At 50.7% G+C, this 24,436-nt stretch overlaps 1 protein-coding gene across 3 annotated transcripts in view; it reads right to left on the bottom strand.

The window, feature by feature from the left end:
• The window catches only part of LOC149917990 (uncharacterized), a 45,918-nt gene extending 26,900 nt beyond the window's left edge, over window positions 1-19,018 (bottom strand). The window contains exons 1-6 of one of the 3 annotated variants that reach the window (XM_090141973.1): window positions 15,694-19,018; window positions 12,440-12,536; window positions 4,372-4,467; window positions 3,662-3,968; window positions 2,780-3,587; window positions 960-2,352 (exon numbers count right to left, since the gene is read on the bottom strand). In XM_090141973.1, the coding sequence (XP_089998099.1) occupies window positions 3,485-3,587; window positions 3,662-3,968; window positions 4,372-4,467; window positions 12,440-12,536; window positions 15,694-15,873 (783 nt within the window). In that variant the 5' untranslated portion in view covers window positions 15,874-19,018 and the 3' untranslated portion in view covers window positions 960-2,352; window positions 2,780-3,484. Of the gene's footprint in view, window positions 1-959; window positions 2,353-2,779; window positions 3,588-3,661; window positions 3,969-4,371; window positions 4,468-6,554; window positions 6,749-12,439; window positions 12,537-15,693 lie in introns of those variants that run through there. The other 2 variants (XR_016467212.1, XR_016467213.1) reach the window with 2 other exon arrangements.
• Window positions 19,019-24,436: the final 5,418 nt, after the last annotated feature.

Raw genomic sequence — 24,436 nt, 5'->3', positions numbered from 1 at the left:
GGCGTGCAGCAGCACCGACGCGGCAGCAACCCGCGACCAGCGAGCCTCGGGAGAGCAACGCGCACGCGCGAGCCCGGGCACTGCAGTGCGCATGTGCCGGTAGCGGCTCGGCGCTACGCATGCGCCCCTCTCGGCAGAGCACTACGCGTGCCCAAGCCTAGACGCTGCACTGCGCAAGCGCCACCCTCCGCACCGCACTACGCATGTGCCTGTTCCCGAGGCAGGCTCGAGCGTCGAACCGTCCGAGGAAGTAGACAAGGAGCACTTCCGACAGCAAGAGAGAAAACCGTTGCTGAGCCAGCAGGAATTGACTGCTCGACTGCATCTCAGGGCCTGGTAGATTTGAAAGCTATTTATGAGTTCTCTGGCGCATGCGTGCTGTTGACTGGAGGACTAACCATAACAAAGCTCGGCAGATTCGCTGCGCAGAGCGATGTGAACGTACGTACGCCATTTCCGCGTGCCTGCGCGCATGCGTAATGCTGCCTGCGGCACCGAACATACGCGACCGCAATTCCACCGATTGGCCACGAGGGGGCACCAGAGACCGCGGAAACAACAGCTCCGACTGGACTGACGCGGAGCCGCGCCGCAGCTTCTGGCGCTCCGTTCCTTCTCTCTCGTGAGGGCAGAGGAAAAACGCAGTTAGGTGGGGGTTGAGGGAGGAGAAAATTACGTCAATTGGAACAAGATGAAGAAAAACAACGAAAACTTCTATGCCCAGCAAAACTCTGCTAAGTGCTTAAGAATATCGGTAAATAAATAAATAAAGTCATCATCAAATTGATTTTGTCATGCTTTTTTTTTTTTTTTTTGAAGGCAACTGAGGTGATGAAAAAGCTGGTGTCAGTTGGACAGGAGGGCGCAGTGAAGCCAAGGATGGCAAGGAATGATTAACAATCCTTAACGTTGCAAAAGAAAACAAACAAAAAAAACCACCAGTAAAACAACTTCTGTACCTGGCCATGCAACTCTGAGATCCTGTCTGGGTCTCCCGGCGCTTGTAAATATCCACCGGGTCAATTTTGATATCGAGCGATTTGTTGTCAGTTCTTCCATTCACAGTCAGTGCCAGGATCTGCCGCCGCAGGGCGTTCTGACCATGGGCACCACTGCTGAACTGTTTCAATATCAGTGGGATTCCCAGGCACGGTTTCAAGGATTTGGTCTACTTTTGACCCAAAGGGAGAATTAATATGAAATGTGAGGTATGCATAAGTCATCATGAGGCGTGTTTCTCAGCATCACCTTTGGGAAACAAAGGATTTTTCATAAAAGTCTCAATACAGCAGTAAAATAGAACACTGTATAAAAACAATGAGAACACTTTGTGAGCAGGCAAGGAGCTTTACGACCTCTGCCTGGGAAATCCAGAGCCACTTGCCCGCAGACTCCTCTTTGGCAGCTGTTCTAGATTCAGCTGAACATTCTGTTCCAGAGCACAACTCAAAACTACAGAGGAAACAAAGGGAGTTCTACATAGGCAGAATAAAAAGAATGCTATGTTTCTTCAGTATTGAAAAACCAACAACAGAAGCCATTCCCCAAATTCCACTGCAGGAAACATAGCGGCAGAGAAGAAAGCATCCATATTTCCCCGAACCAGTGCTCGGAGGAAAAAAGGAAAACAAACAAACAAACAAGTTTTGTGTGTTACCTGTTTGAAGGCGTATACCACTCTCACTCTTTAAAAGCATTAAAGAAAAAAAAGTAAAATGCATAGAGTAATCTCTTCCAACAACACGTGCATTTGGCCTGGGCAGCAAAGGGCGCAGCTCTGTATCACAAAGAACTGAAGTCATAAGCACCAGGCTCCTAAGTTCCAGCCAAACCAACCAAACGTGCCTATGGACAGGCAGAATCCTTAAGTAGGACAGCCAGTAAAAACGTCAAACAAAGCACCCGATTCTCAGCCTTCTTGTTCCTTTTTGAAAATCCAGAGGTCTCTGTGTTAGCTCCACCTCTAGCCTGTAAAGCCCGAGCTCGCCGTCTGGGGGAAGTCCAAGGAAAGGTTGAGTTATTACAGCGAGTCCCCAGTAGGATTGACATTTTTTCTCGCCCCAGGTCTCAGTTCTTTTACACATGTGAGGTACCTCTCAGGGTCATCTGGTGGTCTTTTGATGAAGGCCATGTCTTTCTTGCTGTGCACACTCTGACCTGGTTCAAGCTGAAGGATGCTTGACTCACTCCAGGCAGTCGTCTTATCAGCTACAACTCCAGAATTCCATCCACCAATTTGCTGCTGCTTTGTTAATTTGTGGCCTTACTGTCCAAGCATGCTACCTTGCATTCCAGAGACAGGATAGCAAACAATGTTGTTTGGAGAAACAGCAGACCCTCTTCCGTTGCCACCTGTTAAACACAATACAGTAATGAAGGCACTGCCCCACATATGCGGGGGCTGCACCCCGTGCACATTGCTCTTACGAGCAGCGCCGAAGCTCCGCAAAGCTTGGGGTTCAGGTCAAGAAGAAAGTTAATGCTGCCTCCCAGCCCATCCCAGCAAGGCAAAGGCAAGCAGAACACCCAGGGCAGGCAAAGGCAAGGGCAAGGAAAACGCCATAGAGAACTGCCAAGGAAAGGGCAAGGGCAAAGAAAACGCCACAAGGTACACCCAAAAGAAAGCCAAGGCACGGGCAAGACTGCCGGGAAAGGCCAGAGTCAAGAACTCAGGAGGAAGAAAACAGGCAGACTATAGAGTAGCCTGCAGCACAGTAACACTGTTACTACATTGTAGTAAGCAATGGGTAAACACTGATGGGAGTTACATTGTCCTTACCAGTTTGGGCAACCAGCAGCCAGTCAGCAAAGTCAGAGCATTCCAGGAAACGAGACTTTCTATTTCTCGCTGCTCTCATGAGGAGCCACAGATTTCTCGGTGCAGCTGTTACACCACCCAGGAGCACTGCGGTTCCCTGCCACCACCTGTTGATTGCAATACAATGATGAAGGCACTGTCCCGCACGTGCAAGGTAGCGCCTCCAGCACAGAAGTGCACTGCAGTGCCCCGTTCTCTGAGCAAGGCAGCTGTGCTCTGTGCACGATGCTGCTTACCAGCAGCACTGTAGCTGGTAACAGACAAGGAGAAGGCTGAGGTACTCGACAGTTCTGCCTCCGTCTTCTCTAACGTGTGCTCATCACACAGCCCTCAAATATTAGATTTGGCAGGTGGGGATTGAGGAAGCAGTGCCGTCCCTGCCACCCCCAGGTTCCAGTCCACCTGTAGAACCGGAAATCCAGGATTCTATAGGACCCGATTAGACGCATCACAGAGTCATAAGGGAGTTTGGTGATGTAGCTGCCAAGCCACTCTCAATGATATTTGAAAGGTCATGGCAATCAGGTGAAGTCCCCGGTGAATGGAGAAAAGGCAGCACCAACCATTTTTAAGAAGGGAAGAAAGAACGATCCTGGGAACTACCAACATAACAGTCTCACCTCCGTGCTGGGAAAGAGCACAGAGTAGATCCTCGTGGAAGTCGCGCTAAGGCACACACATGTCAGGGAGGTGACACAGGAGAACCAGCACGGCTTCACCAAGGGTAAATCCTGCTTGACTAATCCATTGGCTGTCTGTGATGGTGTCCCTAGACATCAATAGACAAGCAATGAGCCACTGATATCATCTACCAGGACTTCAGTAAGGCCTTTGACACAATACCCCGCAACATCCTTTTTTCCAAATCGGAAGGACACGGATTCGATGGGTGGACTGTTCAATGGACAAAGACCCGGCTGCAGGAGGGAGTCCAGAGAGCAGCGGTCAATGGCTCCATGTCTGGATGGCGACTGCTGATGAGTGGTGTCCCAAAGGGGTCCATGCTGGGGCTGAGACTCTTCGATATCTTCGTCAGTGACATCACCAGCAGGATCGAGCGCACCCTCAGAAACCCTGCTGACAACACCAAGCTGTGGGGAGCAGCAACACGCCAGAGGGACGGGATGCCAGCCAGGGGGACCTAGACAGGCTTGAGCAGCAGGCACAGACAAACCTCATCAGGTTCAACAAATTTAGGCGCAGTGTCTTGTACCTGGGACAAGAGAACCCCCCACTACCAATACATGCTGGGGGATGAAAGGGCTGAGCATAGGCCTGTCCCAAAAGACCTGGTGGATGCCAAGCTGTACACGAGCCAGCAAAGTGCCCTCCCAGCCCAGAAAACCAGCCACACCCTGGGCTGCACCAAAAGATGTGCGGTCAGCAGGTGAAAAGTAGTGATCCTGCCCCTCTGCTCTGTGCTGAAGAGGCCTCACCTGGAGTACTGCGTCCATATGAAGAGCCCTCAGTGCAGAAGAGACATGGACCCATTGGAGCACATACAGAGGACGGCCACAAGAAAAAAAAAAGAACCAAAGGATCAAACACCTCACCTGTGAGGACAGGCTGAGAGAGCTGGGGCTGTTCAGCCTGGAGAAGTGAAGGCCCCGAGGTGACCTGGTAACAGCCTCTCGATACCCAAAGGGGAGCTAAAGGAAAGAAGGAGGGAAAATTTAGGTTAGATATAAGGAAAATATCTTTCACAGCAAGGGACAAGGGGAAACGTTTTAAGTTGAGGGACGGAAGATTTAGGTTGGATGTCAGGGGGAAGTTCTTCACAGAGAGAGCAGTGAGGTGCTGGAACAGCTGCCCAGAGAGGCTGTGGATGCCCCGTCCATCCCTGGAGGTGTTCAAGGCCAGGTTGGATGGGGCCCTGGGCAGCCCGGTCTAGTATGAAATGTGGAGGTTGATGGCCCTGCACGTAGCAGGGGGGAGGGTTGGAGATTCACGATCCTCCAGGTCCCTTCCAACCCAGGACATTCTGTGACTCTGCGCAGTGGACCAGGTTGCCCAGAGATGCGGTGGATGCCCTGTCCCTTCCAAGGTGACACGCAGGGCAACCTGATCTAGCTGTGAATGTCCCTGTTCATTGTGGGCAAGTCGGACTAGACCATCATAAATGGTCGCTTCCGACTCTAAGGAGTCTCTGGTATGATACCTGAAGCCATGTCCACAAAGGACATCGATGGCATGGTGAGCAACCAGGGTAGGTGGGGAAGCCTGTGTGCTCAACAGCTCTGGGGAAACTCACCAAGTAGTCCAGTCAGGAAGATTCACATCAACCATAGAGCCTCTCTGTGCCAGTGCCAGTATTCAGCACACCAGAGGTACTGCTTCATCACACTGGTGGGTCCCACAGCTGCAGAGCTGGCTATTGAATGAGGGTCAGGGGATGGAAGGAAGAGGGGTGGGGAGGTTGGGTATCATACAGACTAGGAAACTAACAGCATCCCCTGACAATTGGGATGGAGATATCTGGGGTGATCCAGACAAAGTGGTCCAGTAGAAGACAATCCTTTGTTTCCTATGAATACGAGGCCAGGTCTGCCATAAAAACAGAAAGAACCCTAGGACCCTGGGGTGGTCGGCCACAACGTGCCCTGAGAACTATGCCCTGACATCTGTTACTACTAACAAATTTGTAAGGGAGGCCTAGGAGAGAACCAGACAAAACAGCAACAGAATATTCGTGTTCAGTATGCTCAAGTAGTGGAGACTGTATTACACTACGTGAGGATGAAGAAAACGGCCACTGGGGCCGGGGGTTTTCTTAAGCTCAGCTCCCAGCCCGATACATGCACCTCACCCTACTACTAGCCACGAAGCTTATTGGGACGGAAGCTTATTGGGCCCAGGGAGCAAGGCGAGCCCCTTGTGACCCCCATTCCATCTTGAAGTGAGCGTCCCACAGCCATCGCAAAACCCATCTGCATACAAGCGATGCACAAACAAGGGATTTCCGGCGTTCCATTATCCGCTGCACAGATTTCACAGTGCTTGAACCACTAACTAGAGGAGCCCCGGGAACCCTTAAACCCCATCGAGCTGCAAAACAGAACGGTATCCAAAGGTACACGGAACATAGTTTAAATACGTGCCCTTAAACAATACTCAGCATGGGCGGAAGTAATACGTGGCACAGGAGACACAGAGGGGACGTGGGCAGAGGACACGGGGAGGACACAGACACAGGCGGGACACGAGGTCACAGAGGGAACATGGAGGGGGATGCAGAGGGTACGCGTCATGAAATGGATTGGGACAACGTGGTAGCAGACAAACCGAGTTTGGAGTCTCAGGTTGGAGATTAGGCAATGAGAATCATGAAAGAGGGAACAGAGACTTCACAAGAAGGTACTGAACTTAAGAAGAGTTGCAGAGGAAACCTGGAGAACACAGGATCCCTTTACGCAAAAGCACATTAGCTCCAGGCATTTCCAGAGTTGCAATGCTCAGTCAGCCAACCGGCATTACCTTGGGACTGACTGAAGCATTCCAGGAATGAGACAAGAGCAAAATAAAGGAATGTACATCAGCCCCTCCATTACCAGTTCGGAGAAAGGGAGATAACCCCTTCACTCCCTTAAGAAAAGAGCTGAAAGGAAAAATAAGAACAAGCATAGCAGACATAGCTGCTCCAGTCCAGCTTCGGATCCCCTCAGATCAGAGGGCAAAGATCAAAGCCCTACAGCATAGAACAAAAACCAGTTGCCTCTTTCCAGGAAAGAGCACTCACCCAACAGTCCACAGCAGGCAGCCTCCAGGGAAAGACACTGCCTTGGGGGCTGCCAGCCCTTAAATGAGGTGAGGGAGGGGTGGAGCCAGGCTCAGCCCCACCTGGTCCCACAGCTGCATTGCTTCCACCTGTGCTTGCAGGGCTGCACCACCCCTCACCAGATGCTCCATCACTGCTTCAGGCTGTGATCTCAAAGTTCCTATAACGTCATGAATAAAAAAAAAAAAAAAAAAAAAAAAAAAAAAGTGAATTGGGTCTGCCTGTCTGGCAAGGGGAAGTTTATCACTGAATGAGCAAGGATGGCCCACATATTTTGATTCCAGTCAGATGTCCTCAAAGGCAACTGATAAAATTTCTCATAGGTAGGAGAGCACAGATTTTCATACTGATGCAGCAAGATGCTGAGAAGCCGCATGTGCAGCGAAAAGGCTGCGATTACGGTGTGAGTGGAGCGAGTGCTGTTTGCCAAACTGTCAGGGTCAGCCTTATGGCTCCCCAGTGAGAAATGTGCATTACCTACTCACGCAGCGATTAAAGACCATCGTGAAAATATTTTACGATTTGGTGTCCTCAGTGGGTGAAGCTGGCACCTGCCTGTAAGGCACTGTGTAGCCCTTGGGCTGCAACATCAATCCCAAACCCCAAAGAAGTAGGGAGGCTGCAGCGTGCGTACTTCGTGCAGCCCCTGTGCTCCTCAAGTCACAGATCACTGACGTACCGCAGGACCCATTTCTGCTGCGGCACGACGTGGGATTGCTGAAGTCACTGCAGATCTGGAGAGCAGACAAAGCATCTCCAGAACGCACTCCCCGTACAACTTGCCCACATGCAGGGGGCACAAGCCCCATTTTGGAGGCAATGATCCCCACTTGTGGGGTGCTACCCTCACCCCACTGTCACAGCCATGCCCCGAGGACTCCATCACCCCACTGCGCATGGGCAGCAACGTCTCCCCGGACTCCACTCCCACAGGCATCCCCGTCCCTGTCCTCAAGCCGACATCAGCATGGAGCAAAGCGGGGCAGGGAGCGTGGGGGCACTTGAGGGGACATGAGAGGGCACATGGGGACACAGGGACATGGGGGGACACGGAGGGACATGGGGTTGACGCGTGGGGTCAGAACTACAGAGGCAAGAGGAGGTGGCACGTGGAGGTGACAGAAGGAGGTGGCAGGCTGTGCCAGGAGTTTGAGCAGCACTGCGGGGCAGATGAGCAGTGCCAGCCCAACGTGGGGGTGATGGTGACACTCCAGGATGAGGAGCTGCTACTGTTTTTCAAGCAGGTAGGAGTTTGTTATCCGTACATAATACTGCACTTGTTGTTTTCTTTTTTAAATCAGTGACAGTATGCGATCTGATCCAATGTCTTTGAAAAGTGTGGTTTCAGGATTGTCAGCTGAAACAGCAGCAGAACACAGGCCGTTGCCTGTGGGGGAAGGGACGGGGAAGGAAGTGAGGAAAGAAAGGAGGAAGCCTGAAAAAGGAATGGGGATGGCACGGGGCGAAGGAAGGGGGCGAGACATAGGGGAATGAAGGGAAAAGGACAGAATAGCGGTGGAGCAGCCTAAAAAGCAGCAACAAGCTCTGGGAGGACTGTAGAGTGCCAGATTCTGTATCGGGTATGTATCTGTGTGTGGATGTTGTCATTACCTGCCTGGTTTGGGGTCAGGGCTGTTGTCGCTTCTGAGCTCCTGCAGTGGGAAGAGCTTGAGCAATCGGTGCCCATGCAGAACTGCAGCATGGGGGAGCGCTTGGTAAGGACAGCCCTGCAGCCCTCAGCTGGACGAACTTCTTCCGTGTGTCCAGACTGTGAGCTGTGCAGCCGTGCCTGGCTGCACCGCTCCAGCTCAGAGTCCGCTGCCTGAAGCTGCATCTTTGCTGCCTTCCCTCCTGCCCAGAGCCTCGAAGCTGCTCCCACAGTCCTCTGCCCACCCCCAACATGCCAGAGAAGACATCTGGCAGCGGGCTGGAGGAATCCCAGCACCCTGTTTTCCTTCTGCCCGCAGCTCTCTCCTCCTCTGCCACACAGGGCACCAGCCTGCAAAATGGGAATGGTCGGGAGGAAAGGGAGCGCTGGCAGGAGCGACTGCTGCAGCTGGCCGGGGGGATCTGCGTCCCCCGTGCCCTTGTGGGCTATCTGTCCAGCTGCAGGTGGACCAGAGAAGGGCAGATAAAAAAGGTGCAGCTGAGCCGGGTGGACCTGCACAACTCTCTGGCCGTCCTGCCGCTGGCAGCTGTGACACATCGATTCTTTCTATGCAGCTGAATTCGTGTTTTCCATCTGTAAACTTCAGTGGAGAACTGCAGGTTTTGTTAATCTTTGTGGAAATGATGTAACAGTCCCCAAGAATCTCAGAACTGCAACTTTGTCTCTGCCTGCGTAGACCTGCTAGGGCCTAAAAGTATCCGTTTTATGGCATTAAAAAGAATGAAAAGCCAAAAATGAAACCTGGAGTTGAAGAAAGACCTTGGAAAAAATACATTAAAATGTGAACAAGACAGAGGCTGAGCAAACGTTAATATAGCCCTGTGCTTTCTGCCAAAGTGCTTTATTTCGTTATCGTTAAATTTGCCGGGCAGTTCCATTTCGGTATGTGAATATTTAGAAACAGTGCAATGGATGCTGGCAAAAACGAGTCTGTTTTCTTTTGTAACAGATATTCATAAGCACTTAGCACAGCTTTCCGGGGTCTGGAATAGTTTCCCTTTGTTTTCTTCGTCTTTTCCCCCCGCTTCTAACTTCGCGCTCTTCCCCCGTCATCACAACGCAGAACGGATCGCCACGGCCTGCGCCGCGGGTCCCCGGCAATGCCGCCGGAGTTCTTCCCGCGGTCTCTGCTGCCACCTCGTGGCCAATCCGCGGAACTGCCGCTGCCCGCTGCTCAGGCCGGCAAGCGGTACAACGCATGCGCGTAGAAACGCGGAAGTGGCGTTTTAACCGCTCTGCGCCGCTAATCCGCCGCTCTCTATGGTGATCAGTCCTCCAGATAATAGCGAACACGCGCCCGTCAACTGAAAGATAGCAATTGTTTCGACAGACCACTGCGGGGACGGGCAAGCAGCCGATTCTCGGAGCGCCGGCTCAGCGATAATTTCCCCTTCTAATCCAGGATGCCCCTCGTCTATTTCCGCCGATTTATGCCCGAGCCCACCCGGGAACGGACCGGGCCGGCTCACGGCTGCCCCTCAGCGCCTCGTGGCACCCAACGTGCTTGCCGCCGCGGTGGAGGAGCAGACGTTTGGGGCTCCAGCCCCAGCCCTGCACGGCAGCGTTCCTGGAAAAGCAAGTCTCGCGAGAGCAACGCGCACGGGCCAAGCAAGGCACCGCGCACGCGGCAGTCTCCGCACCGCACTACGCCGGCGCGGTTCTCCAGACAACAGCACGGAGTACGGACGCGCGATTCATGAGAAAGCACGACGCATGCGCCAGTGGTTTAAAAAAAAAAAAAAAAGAAGAAGAAGAAGAAGGAAAAAAAAAAGCGCTACGCACGCACTGGATTCTGCTCCGAACGGGGCATGCGCCTGTCTGTGCCCCGCAATGCGTGTGTGTCACGTGCTCTGCGCGCGCGCCAGCCTCGGCGCCGCAATACGCACGCTTTCCTCACGGCCGCAAAACGCACGCGCCGTCGTTTGCAGTGCGTTCAGTACGTTCTCGAAGCAGACCGGGGCATAAAACCGCCCGAGGAAACAGACGAGGAGCATTCTGGATCGGAAGAGAGAAAAGTGTCGCGGAGCCGAAGGTCCAAGTATTGACTGCTCACCTGCACCTCAGGGCTTCGAAGAAATGTGTGCGATTGGAAAGCTCTGTGGCGCATGCGCACTACTTCCCAGGGGACAGAGCACCACTTCCGCGTGCCTGCGCGCATGCACCCTGCTGCCTGCGGCGACATAGCAACGCTGCCGCAATTCTGCCGATTGACCGCGTGGGGGCACCAGAGACCGCTGAAACAACCTCGATGCAGTTCCCCCGATTGGCCACGAGGGCCATATTTCCAAGAGTGAGCACATGCGTTCTGCCCTGTGCTGGGCTCTCTTTCTCCACCCCGCATCTTTGCCTTGTTTTGCACCTGGCTCACTTCTACCCCAGTCAGAACGCCCCCAATCTTTAACTTTCTACTCTGTTCAACAGCTTTCTTAGTGGAAGGAAAACAGCTATTTCACAAGAGGGTTATAAGTTCAGTGAAGGTCAATACTACGTACAGAAAACACTAAAAGCTTCTACTGCAAAAACACAACCTACCTTTCACAACCAGACCCAGCACCAGCCCCCAGGGAGCACCGCCACTCACAGCTCTCCAACCGCACTCCGCACCGCCGATCACCGCCCCCTGAGCTCAGCCAGTAAGCCAGTTCTCAGCCCACCTCGTTGTCCACTCATCTATCCCACGCTTCCTCAGCTTCATTTGCAGGATGTCGTGGGAGACTGTATCAAAAGCATTGCTGAAGTCAAGGCAGACGACATCCACTGCAGCAGCACCTGAAATGGTCCATCCCACTCGGGCTGAAGCTTTGATTCCTTACACGTGCGTGTTAGGACCCAGCCTCCAGCACGGAATGAGGGCACTAGAAATTCCAGAGGTGGAGCTCAAGACAGCAGTCCATGTCCCTTGAGGGATAACAGAGAAGCAGACAACCCGAGTATGTAGTTCTTAGGAAACTTATCCTTGGTTTCAAGAGAGGGCATCTCACCTCTCCCTCCCAAGTACAGCAACCCAAACAGCATTTCGTACGGTGATACTCCCAAGTCTTTTCTGGGAGCGGTTCGTATTCTGAGAAGGGCTACAGGTAAACGCTTTGGCCATGGTCATTTGGTCTCTAAAATCCATTTTGACAAGCGCTTTGTCAGCATCTGACCGATCCATCCTACTTTCCCTGAAGAAGGAGGGTGCTGGTGAGTACGGAACTCCCGCTTGATTTCTAGAGTTCTCATTAGCTCCTGTAGGACTTGTGAAGTAAAGTGGTTTCCCTTATCTGAGACGATATTCTACGTGATCCCATATCTAGGGATCGCGCCCAGGTGTAGAGTCCTTAGCGCAGAAAAGACAGGGACCTGTTGGAGCACCCAGAGGACCAAGGGTAAATCCTGCCTGACCAATCTAGTGGCCGTCTGTGATGGCGTCACTGCATCAATAGCCAAGTGAAGAACCACTGATATCATCCACCTGGACTTCAGCAAGGCCTCACACACAACATCCTTCTTTCCAACTTGGAAGGATACGGATTCGGTGAGCGGACTGTTCAATGGACAAAGAACCGGCTGCAGGATCGGGTGCAGGAGCCAACGGCTCCGTGTCTGGATGGCGATCGGTGATGAATGGCATCTCAAAGGGGTCCGTGCTGGGGCTGAGACTCTTCAGTATCTTCATCAGTGGCATCACCAGCAGGATCGAGCGCACCCTCAGAAAGTTTGCTGGCAACACCAAGCTGTGGGGAGCAGTGACACGCCAGAGGGACGGGACGCCAACCACAGGGACCTCGACAGGCTCGAGCAGTGGGCACAGACAAACCTCATCAGCTTCAACAAACCCAGGCGCAGTGTCTTGCACCCGGGACAAGAGAACCCCCCACTACCGATACATGCTGGGGGATGAAAAGGCTGAGCATAGGCCTGTCCCAAAAGACCTGGTGGATGCCAAGCTGTACACGAGCCAGCAAAGTGCCCTCCCAGCCCAGAAAACCAGCCACACCCTGGGCTGCACCAAAAGATGTGCGGTCAGCAGGTGAAAAGAAGTGATCCTGCCCCTCTGCTCTGTGCTGAAGAGGCCTCACCTGGAGTACTGTGTCCATATGAAGAGCCCTCAGTGCAGAAGAGACATGGACCCATTGGAGCACATACAGAGGACGGCCACAAGAAAAAAAAAGAACCGAAGGATCAAACACCTCACCTGTGAGGACAGGCTGAGAGAGCTGGGGCTGTTCAGCCTGGAGAAGTGAAGGCCCCGAGGTGACCTGGTAACAGCCATACCGATACCCAAAGGGGAGCTGAAGGAAAGAAGAAGGGAAAATTTAGGTTAGATATAAGGAAAATATCTTTCATAGCAAGGGACAAGGGGAAATGTTTTAAGTTGAGGGACGGAAGATTTAGGTTGGATGTCAGGGGGAAGTTCTTCACAGAGAGAGCAGTGAGGTGCTGGAACAGCTGCCCAGAGAGGCTGTGGATGCCCCGTCCATCCCTGGAGGTGTTCAAGGCCAGGTTGGATGGGGCCCTGGGCAGCCCGGTCTAGTATGAAATGTGGAGGTTGATGGCCCTGCACGTAGCAGGGGGGGGTTGGAGATTCACGATCCTCCAGGTCCCTTCCAACCCAGGACATTCTGTGATTCTGCACAGCAGACCAGGTTGCCCAGAGATGCGGTGGATGCCCTGTCCCTTCCAAGGTGACACGCAGGGCAACCTGATCTAGCTGTGAATGTCCCTGTTCATTGTGGGCAAGTCAGACTAGACCATCGTAAATGGTTGCTTCCGACTCTAAGGAGTCTCTGGTATGATACCTGAAGCCATGTCCACAAAGGACATCGATGGCATGGTGAGCAACCAGGGTAGGTAGGGAAGCCTGTGTGCTCAACAGCTCTGGGGAAACTCACCAAGTAGTCCAGTCAGGAAGATTCACATCAGCCATAGAGCCTCTCTGTGCCAGTGCCAGTATTCAGCACACCAGAGGTACTGCTTCATCACACTGGTGGGTCCCACAGCTGCAGAGCTGGCTATTGAATGGCGGTCAGGGGATGGAAGGAAGAGGGGTGGGGAGGTTGGGTATCATACAGACTAGGAAACTAACAGCATCCCCTGACAATTGGGATGGAGATATCTGGGGTGATCCAGACAAAGTGATCCAGTAGACGACAATCCTTTGTTTCCTATAAAGATGAAGCCGGATCTGCCATAAAAACAGAAAGAACCCTAGGACCCTGGGGTGGTCGGCCACAACGTGCCCTGAGAACTATGCCCTGACATCTGTTACTACTGACAAATCTGTAAGGGAGGTCTAGGAGAGAACCAGACAAAACAGGAACAGAATACTTGTGTTCAGTATGCTCAAGTAGTGGAGACTGTATTACACTAAGCGAGGATGAAGAAAACGGCCACTGGGGCTGGGGGTTTTCTTAAGCTCAGGTCCCAGCCTGATACATGCACCACACTCTATCACCAGCCACGTAGCTTATTGGGCTGGAAGAATAAACCCCAGGGAGCAAGGCGAGCCCCTTGTGACCCCCATTCCATCTCTAAGTGAGTGTCCCACAGCCATCACAAAACCCACCTGCATACAAGGGATTCGTGGTGTTCTATTATCTGCTCCACAGATTTCACAGTGCTTAAACCACTAACTAGAAGAGCCCCAGGAACCCTTAAACCCCATCGAGCTGCAAAACAGAACAGGATCCAAAGAGACACGGAGCATAATTTAAATACGTGCCCTTAAACAATACTCAGCATGGGTGAAATTAATACGTGGCACAGGAGACACAGAGGGGACAGGGGGGCAGAAGACACAGGGAGGACTCCAAGACACAAACAGGACACAAGGACACAGAGGGAATGTGCCATAAAAAGAGTTGGGGCAACGTGGTAGCAGAGAAACCAAGTTTGGAGTCCCAGGTTGGAGATCATGCAAGGAGAATCACGAAAGAGGGAACAGAGACTTCACGGGAAGATATTCAACTTAAAAAGAGCTGCAAAGAAGATCTGGAGAACACAGAATCCCTTTACGGAAAAGCACATTAGCTCCAGGCATTTCCAGATTTGCAATGCTCAGTCAGCCAACCAGCATTACCTTGGGGCGATTGAAGCATTCCAGAAACGAGACAAGAGCAAACGAACGGAACAAACATCAGTCCCTCCATTACCAGTTCAGAGAAAGGGAGATAACCCCTTCATTCCCGTCAGAGAACAATTGAAGGGCATCATAAGGACAGGCATAGCAGAGATAGCTCCTTCAGTAGCTGACCCAGCTTAGGACCCCCTTAGAAAGGCAGAGACCAAAGCCCTGCAATAAAGAAACACCTCCTTCCAAGAACCAGAGCTCACCCAACAATCCACAGGAGGCAGTCTCCAGGAAGAAACCCTGCCTTTGGGGCTGCCAGCCCTTAAATGAGGTGAGGGAGGGGTGGAGCCAGGCTCAGCCCCATCTGGTCCCACAGGTGCACTGCATCCACCTGTGCTTGCAGGGCTACACCCCTCACCAGGTGCTCCGTCACTGCTTCAGGCTGTGATCTCAAAGTTCCCATAAAAGCATGAAGGAAAAAAAAAGAAAAAAAAAAAAAAGACGAGCTATGAAGGCCCACATATTTTGATTCCAGTCTGTCCTCAAAGGCTACTGGTGAAATTTCTAATAAGTAGGGGAGTACAAATTTCAGTACTAATGCAGCAAGGTGCTGAGAAGCTGTGTGTGCAGCCTGGACAGCAAAGGGCTGCGATTACAGTGTGAATGGAGCGAGTGCTGTCTGCCAAACTGTCGGGGTCAGCTTATGGCTTCCCAGTGAGAAACGTGTGTCATCTACTCGCACAGCAATTAAAGACCATTGTGAAATTATTTTAGGATTTGGTGTCCTCAGCGGGTGAACCTGGCACCTGCCCATATGGCAGCGTGTAGCCCTTTGGCTCAAACATCGATCCCAAAGCCCAAAGAAGTTGGGAGGCTGCAGCGTGCGTACTTCGTGCAGCCCCTGCGCACCTCAAGTCAGAGATCACTGACGTACTGCAGGACCCCATTTCTGCTGCGGCACGACGTGGGATTGCTGAAGTCACAGAACATTTGGAGAAAGGACAAAGCATCACAGAATGCAGTCCCCATGCAAGTTGCCCGCACGCGTGGGGCACAAGCCCCATTTTGGGGGCAATGACCCCCACTTGTGGGGCACTGCCCCCACCCCACTGTCACAGACGAGGACACCATCACCCCACTGCGCACGGCCATCAACTTCTCCCAGGACTCCACGCACCCCACAGGCATCCCTATCCCTGTCAACCCCATGGTGACATTGACCCGGAGCGAAGTTGGCCAGGGGGCACGGGGGGACTTGAGGGGACATGGGGTTGACGTGTGGGGTCAGAGCCACAGAAATGAGAGGAGATAACACAGGGAGGTAGCAGGCGGTACCAGGAGGTGCCAGTGACATTCAAGCAGACATTCAGCCTCCTTACCGTGCAGCTGCGGGAAACAGTCCAGCAGCTCAAGGAGGCCTCTTCCACATCCAGAGAGGCAGATTTTATTTGCAATTGCAATGGCGGGCGTCCCGCAAGCAGGAGCGCACCTATGGACACAAGATGACAATCTTTATACCCTGTTTTTCCCTTTATCCATCCCCTGCCCAGTTTCCCCATTTGCTGGGTGCTCCAGGTTCACAATCTTATCAGTTTACGTTTGTTGATTCGTGTGTTATCTGGTGTCAGTCAGCAGCCATCCTGTTGTTTCCAAGAAGTCTCAGTGCTCTTCTTGTCATCGTATCGATATGGTGTTTGTCTCCAAAGTCTTCGTTAAACAAAGAGCACTGGGGGGGGATGATGGCAGGCCTTCAGATGTCTCTTCAGGCGCTTCCTCGGGCATACCATGACTTGTTCTCCGGTTTGATCTCGTGCAGGATATTCTTGCAGTGTGTGTGACAAAATATACATATATACACCTATATACAGAGCGGCATTCCTGGGAAGATTTGGCTAGAGGATAAGTGATGCAAACTATCCGAGATCTTCCCCAAGTTAAGTAGAAGGACTCCCAAAAAGAACTATGACAACGGAGTTCATGAAATAAAAAATATTATCCAATTCTAATGCAGAAACAACATTTGATTCCCACAATTCCCCCCCTTTTTCTTTTTTCATACACTGTTGCTTTCTGCAATTTTTAAAGTTTCACTTTTATAGACATCTCCCTCTTCTCCACTTTCTTTATTTCCCATCTCCTCTAATACCATCATTTTATCCAAATGTGGTGACTCCATTGGTGTTTGCTTCAATAGTGCTGTCTCGATCAATCACTGTACCAGTCCCCTCACACAGGGAATAACACAGCAACCAGTGGCCATCAGGGCTCCTGCTACTACTATGAAAGAAGTAAACGTGGATACAATCACCCCATTCCATTCACCAAACCAGGACTCCAACCATCCAGTGATAGAAGTATCCCCGATTTTTCTGCCAGTTCATTGGCAAGGGTGGTAAGCCCTTGCAATGCCTTAGTTATTGTATCACCTGGAGCTGTGTTATTGGGATGAAGGTGCAACAACCGGTACCCAGCATTACACATACACCCTTTTTTTTTTTTTTTTTTTTTCTCCCAGCTTGTATCATATCTTAGGAGATTCTATTTTCCCAGGCCATCCTACTTATGGCATCTAACTGTTCTGCAGTTCCCTTTATTGCACTCTTTTGTATAGTTTGTAAATCTCCACTGATTATAACAAATGTAGTTAATCCAATCTACATTCTTGTTGATCATCACCCACAAGGACAGTAACTCAAACCCTGCAACAATTTGATTTCTCGCCTTAAAATCATCAGGGACAACAAGAAGTGAAAAGTTTAAGTCCTTAGCTTGCCCACATACCAAACAATTACTGATATAAGTATACTTTGCAATGATGTTTTTCACAAGAGATACATAAACATTTACATCAAATGCTGCACTTAATCAAATGAACATTTCTAACAATTATCCCATTGTATTTGAGGGACCTTCTTAACCACTGCTGTGCGGGATGTTAGCAGCACTGGAACAGATTTACCCACCTTGATTTCAGGGGCAAATGTGAAAGACATCTGCTATATACACATAATCTCTTGTTAAAATATTATGTATCAAGCCGTCAAGGCCTTGGGCTCTAGTTCCTAGAACCAGTTTCTCTATTTCCTGAAGCTGTTCTTGTAGACTTACCACATGCTCAGTATTTCACTCCCTACCTGGGTAGAGATCCTGTTTGTACAACATAAGGCCTTTTGTACAGTATTTTGAAAGACTTAACCCCTCTTTGGCTCTAGGTTTCATTCTGCTCCTAAGGAGAGCCAAAGGCAACAACTTTGGCCAGGATAGTCCAGCTTCCTGGCCCAGTTTTACAACCTGTGATTTAATTAGATAGTTCATCTTTTCCACCTGACCACACGCCTGTGGTCTGTGTGATATGTGCAATTGCCAATTTATTCCCAATGCTTACTGACCTGTTGGACAATCTCTGCAATAAAGTGAGTTCCCTTGTTGAAGGGTATTGCTGCAGGACACCCACTTGGTATAATCTCCTGCAGCAATACCTTTCATTTCTTTGGTTTTATTGGTCCTGCAAGGGAATGCTTCTGGCCACCCTGAAAAGGGTATTTGTTAGAACTAGCATATACCGAAACCCTCCTTTTTCCTGGCAGTTCTGAAAAAAATCAATTTGCAACTGTTGTCCTAAAAGATTCCCTTTCCCAACAAGCCCCTCTTGTACCCAGTCCTGGTACTAGGACTGTACAGTTACTTTCTGATGTCTGTACCCCCTTGTGTTTTATTATGTTCCCTTAGAGCCAATTTCTATAAAATAATAAAGAGCACGACAATGTGTCCATCTGGGTGTGCACCCACCTGTCAGCTTGCTCTCTTCCCTTCTAAATTATTAATTAGATTTCTATCCTCTCTACAATACCTTAGAGGTTCTGATTAAGGTTCAGATATTTTAAGTTTACCGCCTGGAATTAAAGCCAGTTCACCAATTTCTTTTCCTTCAGCTGCCTGTTCTGCCACCTGATCCACCATCATATTCCCAGTTTCCTGTACAGTGTCACTCTTCTGATGTCCTTTACAATGTACGACAGCCACGCTGCTCCTTGGTAGATTTACATCATGCTGAATTTGTTTTCCATGTGTGTAAGAAAACCTCGCTCTTTCCAGATGGTACCATGAGTGGGTACCACCCCAAAAGCATATTTAGCATCTGTCCATATATTTAAGGTTCTTGTCAAGGCAGTTATTTCAGCCTTCTGAGCAGAAGTCCCCACAGGTAATGGTTTTGCTTCAATTACCTTGTCAGTAGCCATTACTGCATATCCTGCCTTACAGTTTCCTTGTCTCACAAAGCTGCTTCCGTCAGTGAATTCAGGAATCCTCAGCGTTGTCCAGCGGTTCCTCCTGTAGGTCTGACCAACTGGCATAGACAGCCTCCCTGCAGTGCACACTGCTGGCTTGGAGGTAGCTCTGTGTTGATGCTCTGGGTATTCAGCAAACTGCTTCCTTCTCTTTGATCAGTTGTGCTTTCTGTTGAGAAACTTGATAGCCATTTAAATCAAGAAATTCAGCAAACTCACAGTCCACTGTACACAGTCCTCCTTTGTTACCGTAGTCTCCACGTACTGCAGTGAAGTTCCACTGTGAGATGGAGGAACCCAAATCTCAGGCTCACGAGTTGACCAGTTCTCAAAAATCACTGGGCTGTTCTCACAACCCTGGGTAACACTGTCCAGGTTAGCTGAATTTTTCTTATTTATTTATCTCTATATATATATGTGTATTTTTAATTTTTTTTTTTTTTCCTTCTTCCCATATTGGAGTTTTCCTATTCAAAGGCAAATAATCGTAGACTTTCTTTGGCAAAACCAGGCAGGAAAAGGTGTACTTCAAATCCAGAACGGTAAACCCCGCCTACTTATTCCTTAACTTGGTTAATAAAGATATACACCACGGGTTGTATATATTCAACATTTCTATTAATTGCCCTCAAAGCTTGAACCAAACTATAGCTCTTGCCATCCAATTTTTCATTTGCAAGATTGGGGTGTTCTATTTGGATTTCTATCCAATTAATAATCCAAAATTCAAAAAGTTATTTATTATTTCTTTTATCCTCCTGCAATCTTGTATCCTTAAAGAGCACTGCTTTACCCTGGTTGGGCTGGCTCCCATCTTTAACTTAACTTTTATTGGGCTGCATTTTTGGCTCTGCCAGGCATTCCTGATGCCTGCAATCCTGTGTACGCCTGATTTAGGATTTACCTAACTTCTGGGGGTACAACATTGCTTTTCCCAGTTTGTGTTAAAGCCAGACTTAAAATTTTCCGTCAATTGGTCTTGCTTGACACTTAGCTCCAATTTTCTCTACTGAATTTAATCTCTACATTCAACTGTTCTAACACATCATGCCCAAGTAATGGTTTTGGAGAACCTGGCATGTACAAGAATTTGTATAATCCTACTTGTTCTCCTAACCTGTATTTAATTGGTCCCCCAAAAGTAAACTTCTCTTGCCAGAGTTCCTACAACTATTACAAAAATCATCTACAGGTAATAATTCTTGATGTAGCACAGAGTAAGAGGCACCCGTATCAGAAAATAAGTGTCTTGACCCTGCTTCCCCAGCTGCCTTCGGTCCAGTGGGGGTGGAACTCTCCCTGAGCCCTTCCAGGCTCCCCCTTACCTCTTCTTCTAGGTAAGGACATCCCTGTTACACCCTGCTCAACTTTGCCTTCCTCAGTCCGTGTTTTTCCCAAACCCTTTTCACTTTCCAGACTTTCATCATTACTAAAATATAATGTTAGTAATTTCTGTTTCACATCCGCCCCTCCCCTCCCCTCCCCTCCCCAGGCTTCCAGTGCTTACACTGGGATGTCGGGTTTCCCGAGATCTCTGCAGATGACAGCTATTCTCACTCTCACTGTCCCGTCCCATCCCCATTCACAATTAATACACCCCGCACAGTTACAGCGGGAGGCTCCGGCCCCCAGCCCTCTCTCTCGCACCGAGTTGTTCTTACAAGCCGCGGTGGGGGGGGTAGTGTGGGGGATGTGTTCTCGTGCCGACCCAAACTCTAATATCTCAAACTCACTGTTTTCCTTAACCTTTTTGCCGTTGTTTTTTGTTTGTTTGTTTGTTTGCTTTTCCACAATTCCACTATTTGTACACCCTCAATTACATTTCCATATACCATTACCAATTGCACCATTAACAACTGCACTTCCATATATCATCAAGACAGTTTCTCCCACTGCCTTCCAAATCCACAAATCAAACAATACAGTTCTTCACCTTCAACAAACACCCAGCACTTGGTCTTATGATTAGGGCACTCAATTATAAAACCGGTCCCTTTACTCCATTTATGTTCCTGATTTCTTATTCGGTATTCCCCCTGGCTCACCAGCAGTGTTTCTCCAGTGAGCCAAAATACAACCCAGGGGGTCTTCCCGGTATCACTTTAGACACCCTTTGTTCCACAACAGCCTCGTACATGACATAACATAACATAACACAACACTTTCACGACAGAAACATTTAACAATCACAAAGACAGCGACAATAATCAGTACAATTTATCCTCAGGATCCTTCCTCTCTCTTCCTCCCTGCAGGGCCCAACCTTCCCTCTGTATTCATTTCCCACACTTGCATAGTTGCCCACCTCCTTCTTCAATAAACAACATATCAATGATAAACATCATTTCCATCCACGAGTAGAAATTAGGCCCTAGAAATTGATCTAATTGTTCTACTACACTTCTAAGATCCTCAACTAAGGAATTCTTCTTGAAACTCCTAACTTTTCTTCTAGTAAAAACAGCAGGCATTTGCATACCCTATTTCCCTTGACCTAAGGAGACTGCCCTAAGAGGATAAAGTGAAGTATTAGTAAGGTCAGTGTTGGGGAAAGGAAAACTCTCCAGGTCCCATTCACATTACTCCAACTCCCTCAGTAATCGAGAGTGCATCCTCTCTCCAGAACCCTGCTCAGGATCATCAGCACAGCCACTCTCCTTCTCTGGAGATGTCACTGCCGCTTCCACTGCTTTAGAAATTAAAGGGGGGGGGAGTTATATAAGGGATCCCATTTATGATTTTTCTGCTTCTCTTTCCTTTTTCTTTTGAACTTCAACTCCTTCTTGTGAGGAACGTTTTTTTTTACTTCATACACCCATTCAGCAACATAAGCCAATTCTGTTTCAGAAAAAGGAGTCTTACTGATTACATATAAATACAAAGTCTGACAGGCCCAATCTCCGTCAGACCCCTATTTTGGTCAAAATCATGATTTTCCCTGTAGTAGCTCTCTAGGCTATGTCTGTGTACAGTATTTAAACATCTTTTCCCCGTTCTTTTCCCCAGTCTGGGGATTATTTTCCAATTCTGAAGCTTCTTTCCCAAGCTGCAATCTCTAGGCACGAATTTGGGGACCCTTCTCCCCTGTTCTTCGGAGCTCCTATTCCCCATCCCTCCGGAATGCTGCTGTGAACTCCCCAGCTCACAGGTTACCACACTCCGATTCTCGGATCTAGGGCCAATCCCTCTGGAGCACCTCGCTCCGATTCTCGGATTAATAGGGGTGTACTGCTGGCACTTCGTCAAGTGTCCAGGGTACCGCACACCAACAGCTCCCTGCCGAGACTCTTCCTTTTACCAACACAGCTTCGTCCGTCCCTGGCCGTGCCCCTTGTGGGACAACAGAACCGCAAATCGGGACTCAGCACTCGCTTCACACTGAAAGCGCGTCTCAGTCACACACACTCACTCGAGTCTCCACCGACCCCCAAGGCAAGAATCAAACTCCCTTACCTTGGTCCGCGCACAAAGTTACCAGGTCTCCAGGGATCAATACCCATGCCTACCTGCCCCGTGGCTTTCACAGAGCCCACCTTCATGGAACAGCCTCGGTTTCTTATCGGGTGTCCCAAGGAGTCACCTCACTACACAGACAGAACCGCTGAAATCAGCGGGTGCACCTATCCTGTCCAGGGCAGTAGGGAGACCTCCAAAGAGGTGATAATAATCCCAGACGAGTCCCAAATTGTTGGAAACATCCAAATACTTTTTGTCAGGATGGTATCTCTGATAACAGCAGATTTTATTCGCGATTGCAATGGCGGGCGTCCTGCAAACAGGAGCGCACCGGGGGGGATGATGCCAGGCCTTCAGATGTCTCTTCAGGCGCTTCCTCGGGCATACCATGACTTGTTCTCCGGTTTGATCTCGTGCAGGATATTCTTGCAATGTGTGTGACAAAATATACATATATACACCTATATACAGAGCGGCATTCCTGGGAAGATTTGGCTAGAGGATAAGTGATGCAAACTATCTGAGATCTTCCCCAAGTTAAGTAGAAGGACTCCCAAAAAGAACTATGACAACGGAGTTCATGAAATAAAAAATATTATCCAATTCTAATGCAGAAACAACATTTGATTCCCACAACACCACCTCCTATCCGTCTCCCTCAGAGATTCCCAGGAGCACCTCAGGCTGCTGATTTCTTGTGACAGCCTGGCCGTCTGCCCCAGCAGCTCCTTAAGCAGAGTACACCTGCAACTAGCTTCCTCTAACTGGCTCGTAGGTATGGTGAGATAGTTCCTTTACGGGAATCTAAATGGAAATCACAATGAGTTGGATGGCATCCTGCTTTTCTTCTCCAGTGCCAGAGAAGTCCATATATTCCAGCACCACAAAAGGTCATGCACACAGCCCAGTGCTGCGGAAGGCAGTTCTGTCCAACACTGCGACATCTCTGCCACCCAGCGCAGCTTGAAGCCACCATGCCTCAGCCTCCATTTTGAGCTGGGGCCAGAAGGCCGCCCCGCCCCATAGCCCCACCCTCCCTTCATTGTGAGTTAGGCCGGAAGGCTGCACTGCCCCACCCTCCATTATGTGCCAGGCAGGCACACAGCATAGAAGACTGTGGGCGCACCCCCCCACGGCATTCACTGTCTGCACACCCTTGCGACAGGGACGAGAGGCAGTGGGCGCTACGGGGTCAGGGGCAGCTGTCCTTGCAGGCCCCAGGAAGGAAAGTAGCTTTCAGCGGCCTTCGGCCACAGCTTTTGGAGGCTGAGGGTCTCTTCAGGTCCCTGCGACCATGCCGCAGAGACAGGCAAAGTGCTGCCAGCCCTCTCTGCGCCGGGGCCCGGCCCAGCCCCCTGCCTGCCCCGCACAGCAGGAGGAGCACAGGCGGGAGCTGGAGGCGCTGCGGGCCCAGCTGGAGGGCGAGCGGCTTCGCTCCCAGGAGATGCAGCGCCGCCGGGCCGTCGAGAGACGTGAGCTGCAGGAGGCGGCAGAGCGGGAGCGGCAGCTCCTGGCCGACCGACTGCGCTCCAACTGGGAGCGACAGCGGGCATCAAAGCTGCAGCACCTGCGGGAGCAGAGCCAGAGGCAGCGGGAGGCGGACATCCGCCAACTGCTGCAGATGAAGGAGGCCCAGCTCCGCCAGACGCAGGAGGGGCTGCAGCAGCGGTGCAACAATGCCAACCGCCAGGTACGGGATCTGCTGCGGCAGCTAGCAAAGGAGCTGCTGAGTGGCGAGAGCAGCAGAGAGGCCCACAGACTGCAGCAGGAAGTCCAGCGGCAGCTCTGCAGGAAGCCCGGTGCAGAGCAGGCCGCCCATGTCCTGCGCCTCCAGCGCGAACTGCAGGAGCAGAGGAGACGCTTCCTGCACTACATCCTGGAGCACGGACAGGGGCAGCCGCCCACCTCCTGCAACGGGGCCAGGGCTGCAGCCGCTGGGCCGCGCACACGGCAAAGGCCAGCCTGCCATCGGGCTGTAGCAGAAGCGGGTGTTCAGGCTGCAGAGCAACAAGAGGCCTGCCCACCTGAGCACAGGGAGCTGCGGGAGCAGAGTGCCCATCTGCTGAGGGCACTGAAGGACTTGCAGAGACAATGCAGCCTCCTTAGAGAGGAGAACTGCCTGCTGAGGAGCAGAAGCTCTCAGCAGATGAGGGAGGAGGTGGAGCGGCTCAAGGACAAGACGCATACGCTCAGCCTCCTTACCAAGCAGCTGCGGGAAACAGTCCGGCAGCTCAAGGAGGCCTCTTCCACATCCAGAGAGGCCGCAGAAAAGGCAGAGGAAGCCAACCAGCTGCAGGGGCAGCATTTGGAAAAGGAGACTGGGAAAAAGCTGGAGCCACACGGAAATCCAGAACAGGAATGGCTGGAGAAGTCGGGA

The sequence above is a fragment of the Phasianus colchicus genome, chromosome 5 (assembly GCF_987193195.1).
Source record: "Phasianus colchicus chromosome 5, bPhaCol1.hap1.1, whole genome shotgun sequence".
NCBI classification, from domain to species: Eukaryota; Metazoa; Chordata; class Aves; order Galliformes; family Phasianidae; genus Phasianus; species Phasianus colchicus.
The sequence above is the reverse complement of the archived record's forward strand: the minus strand, read 5'-3'. Positions and strand labels throughout refer to the sequence as shown.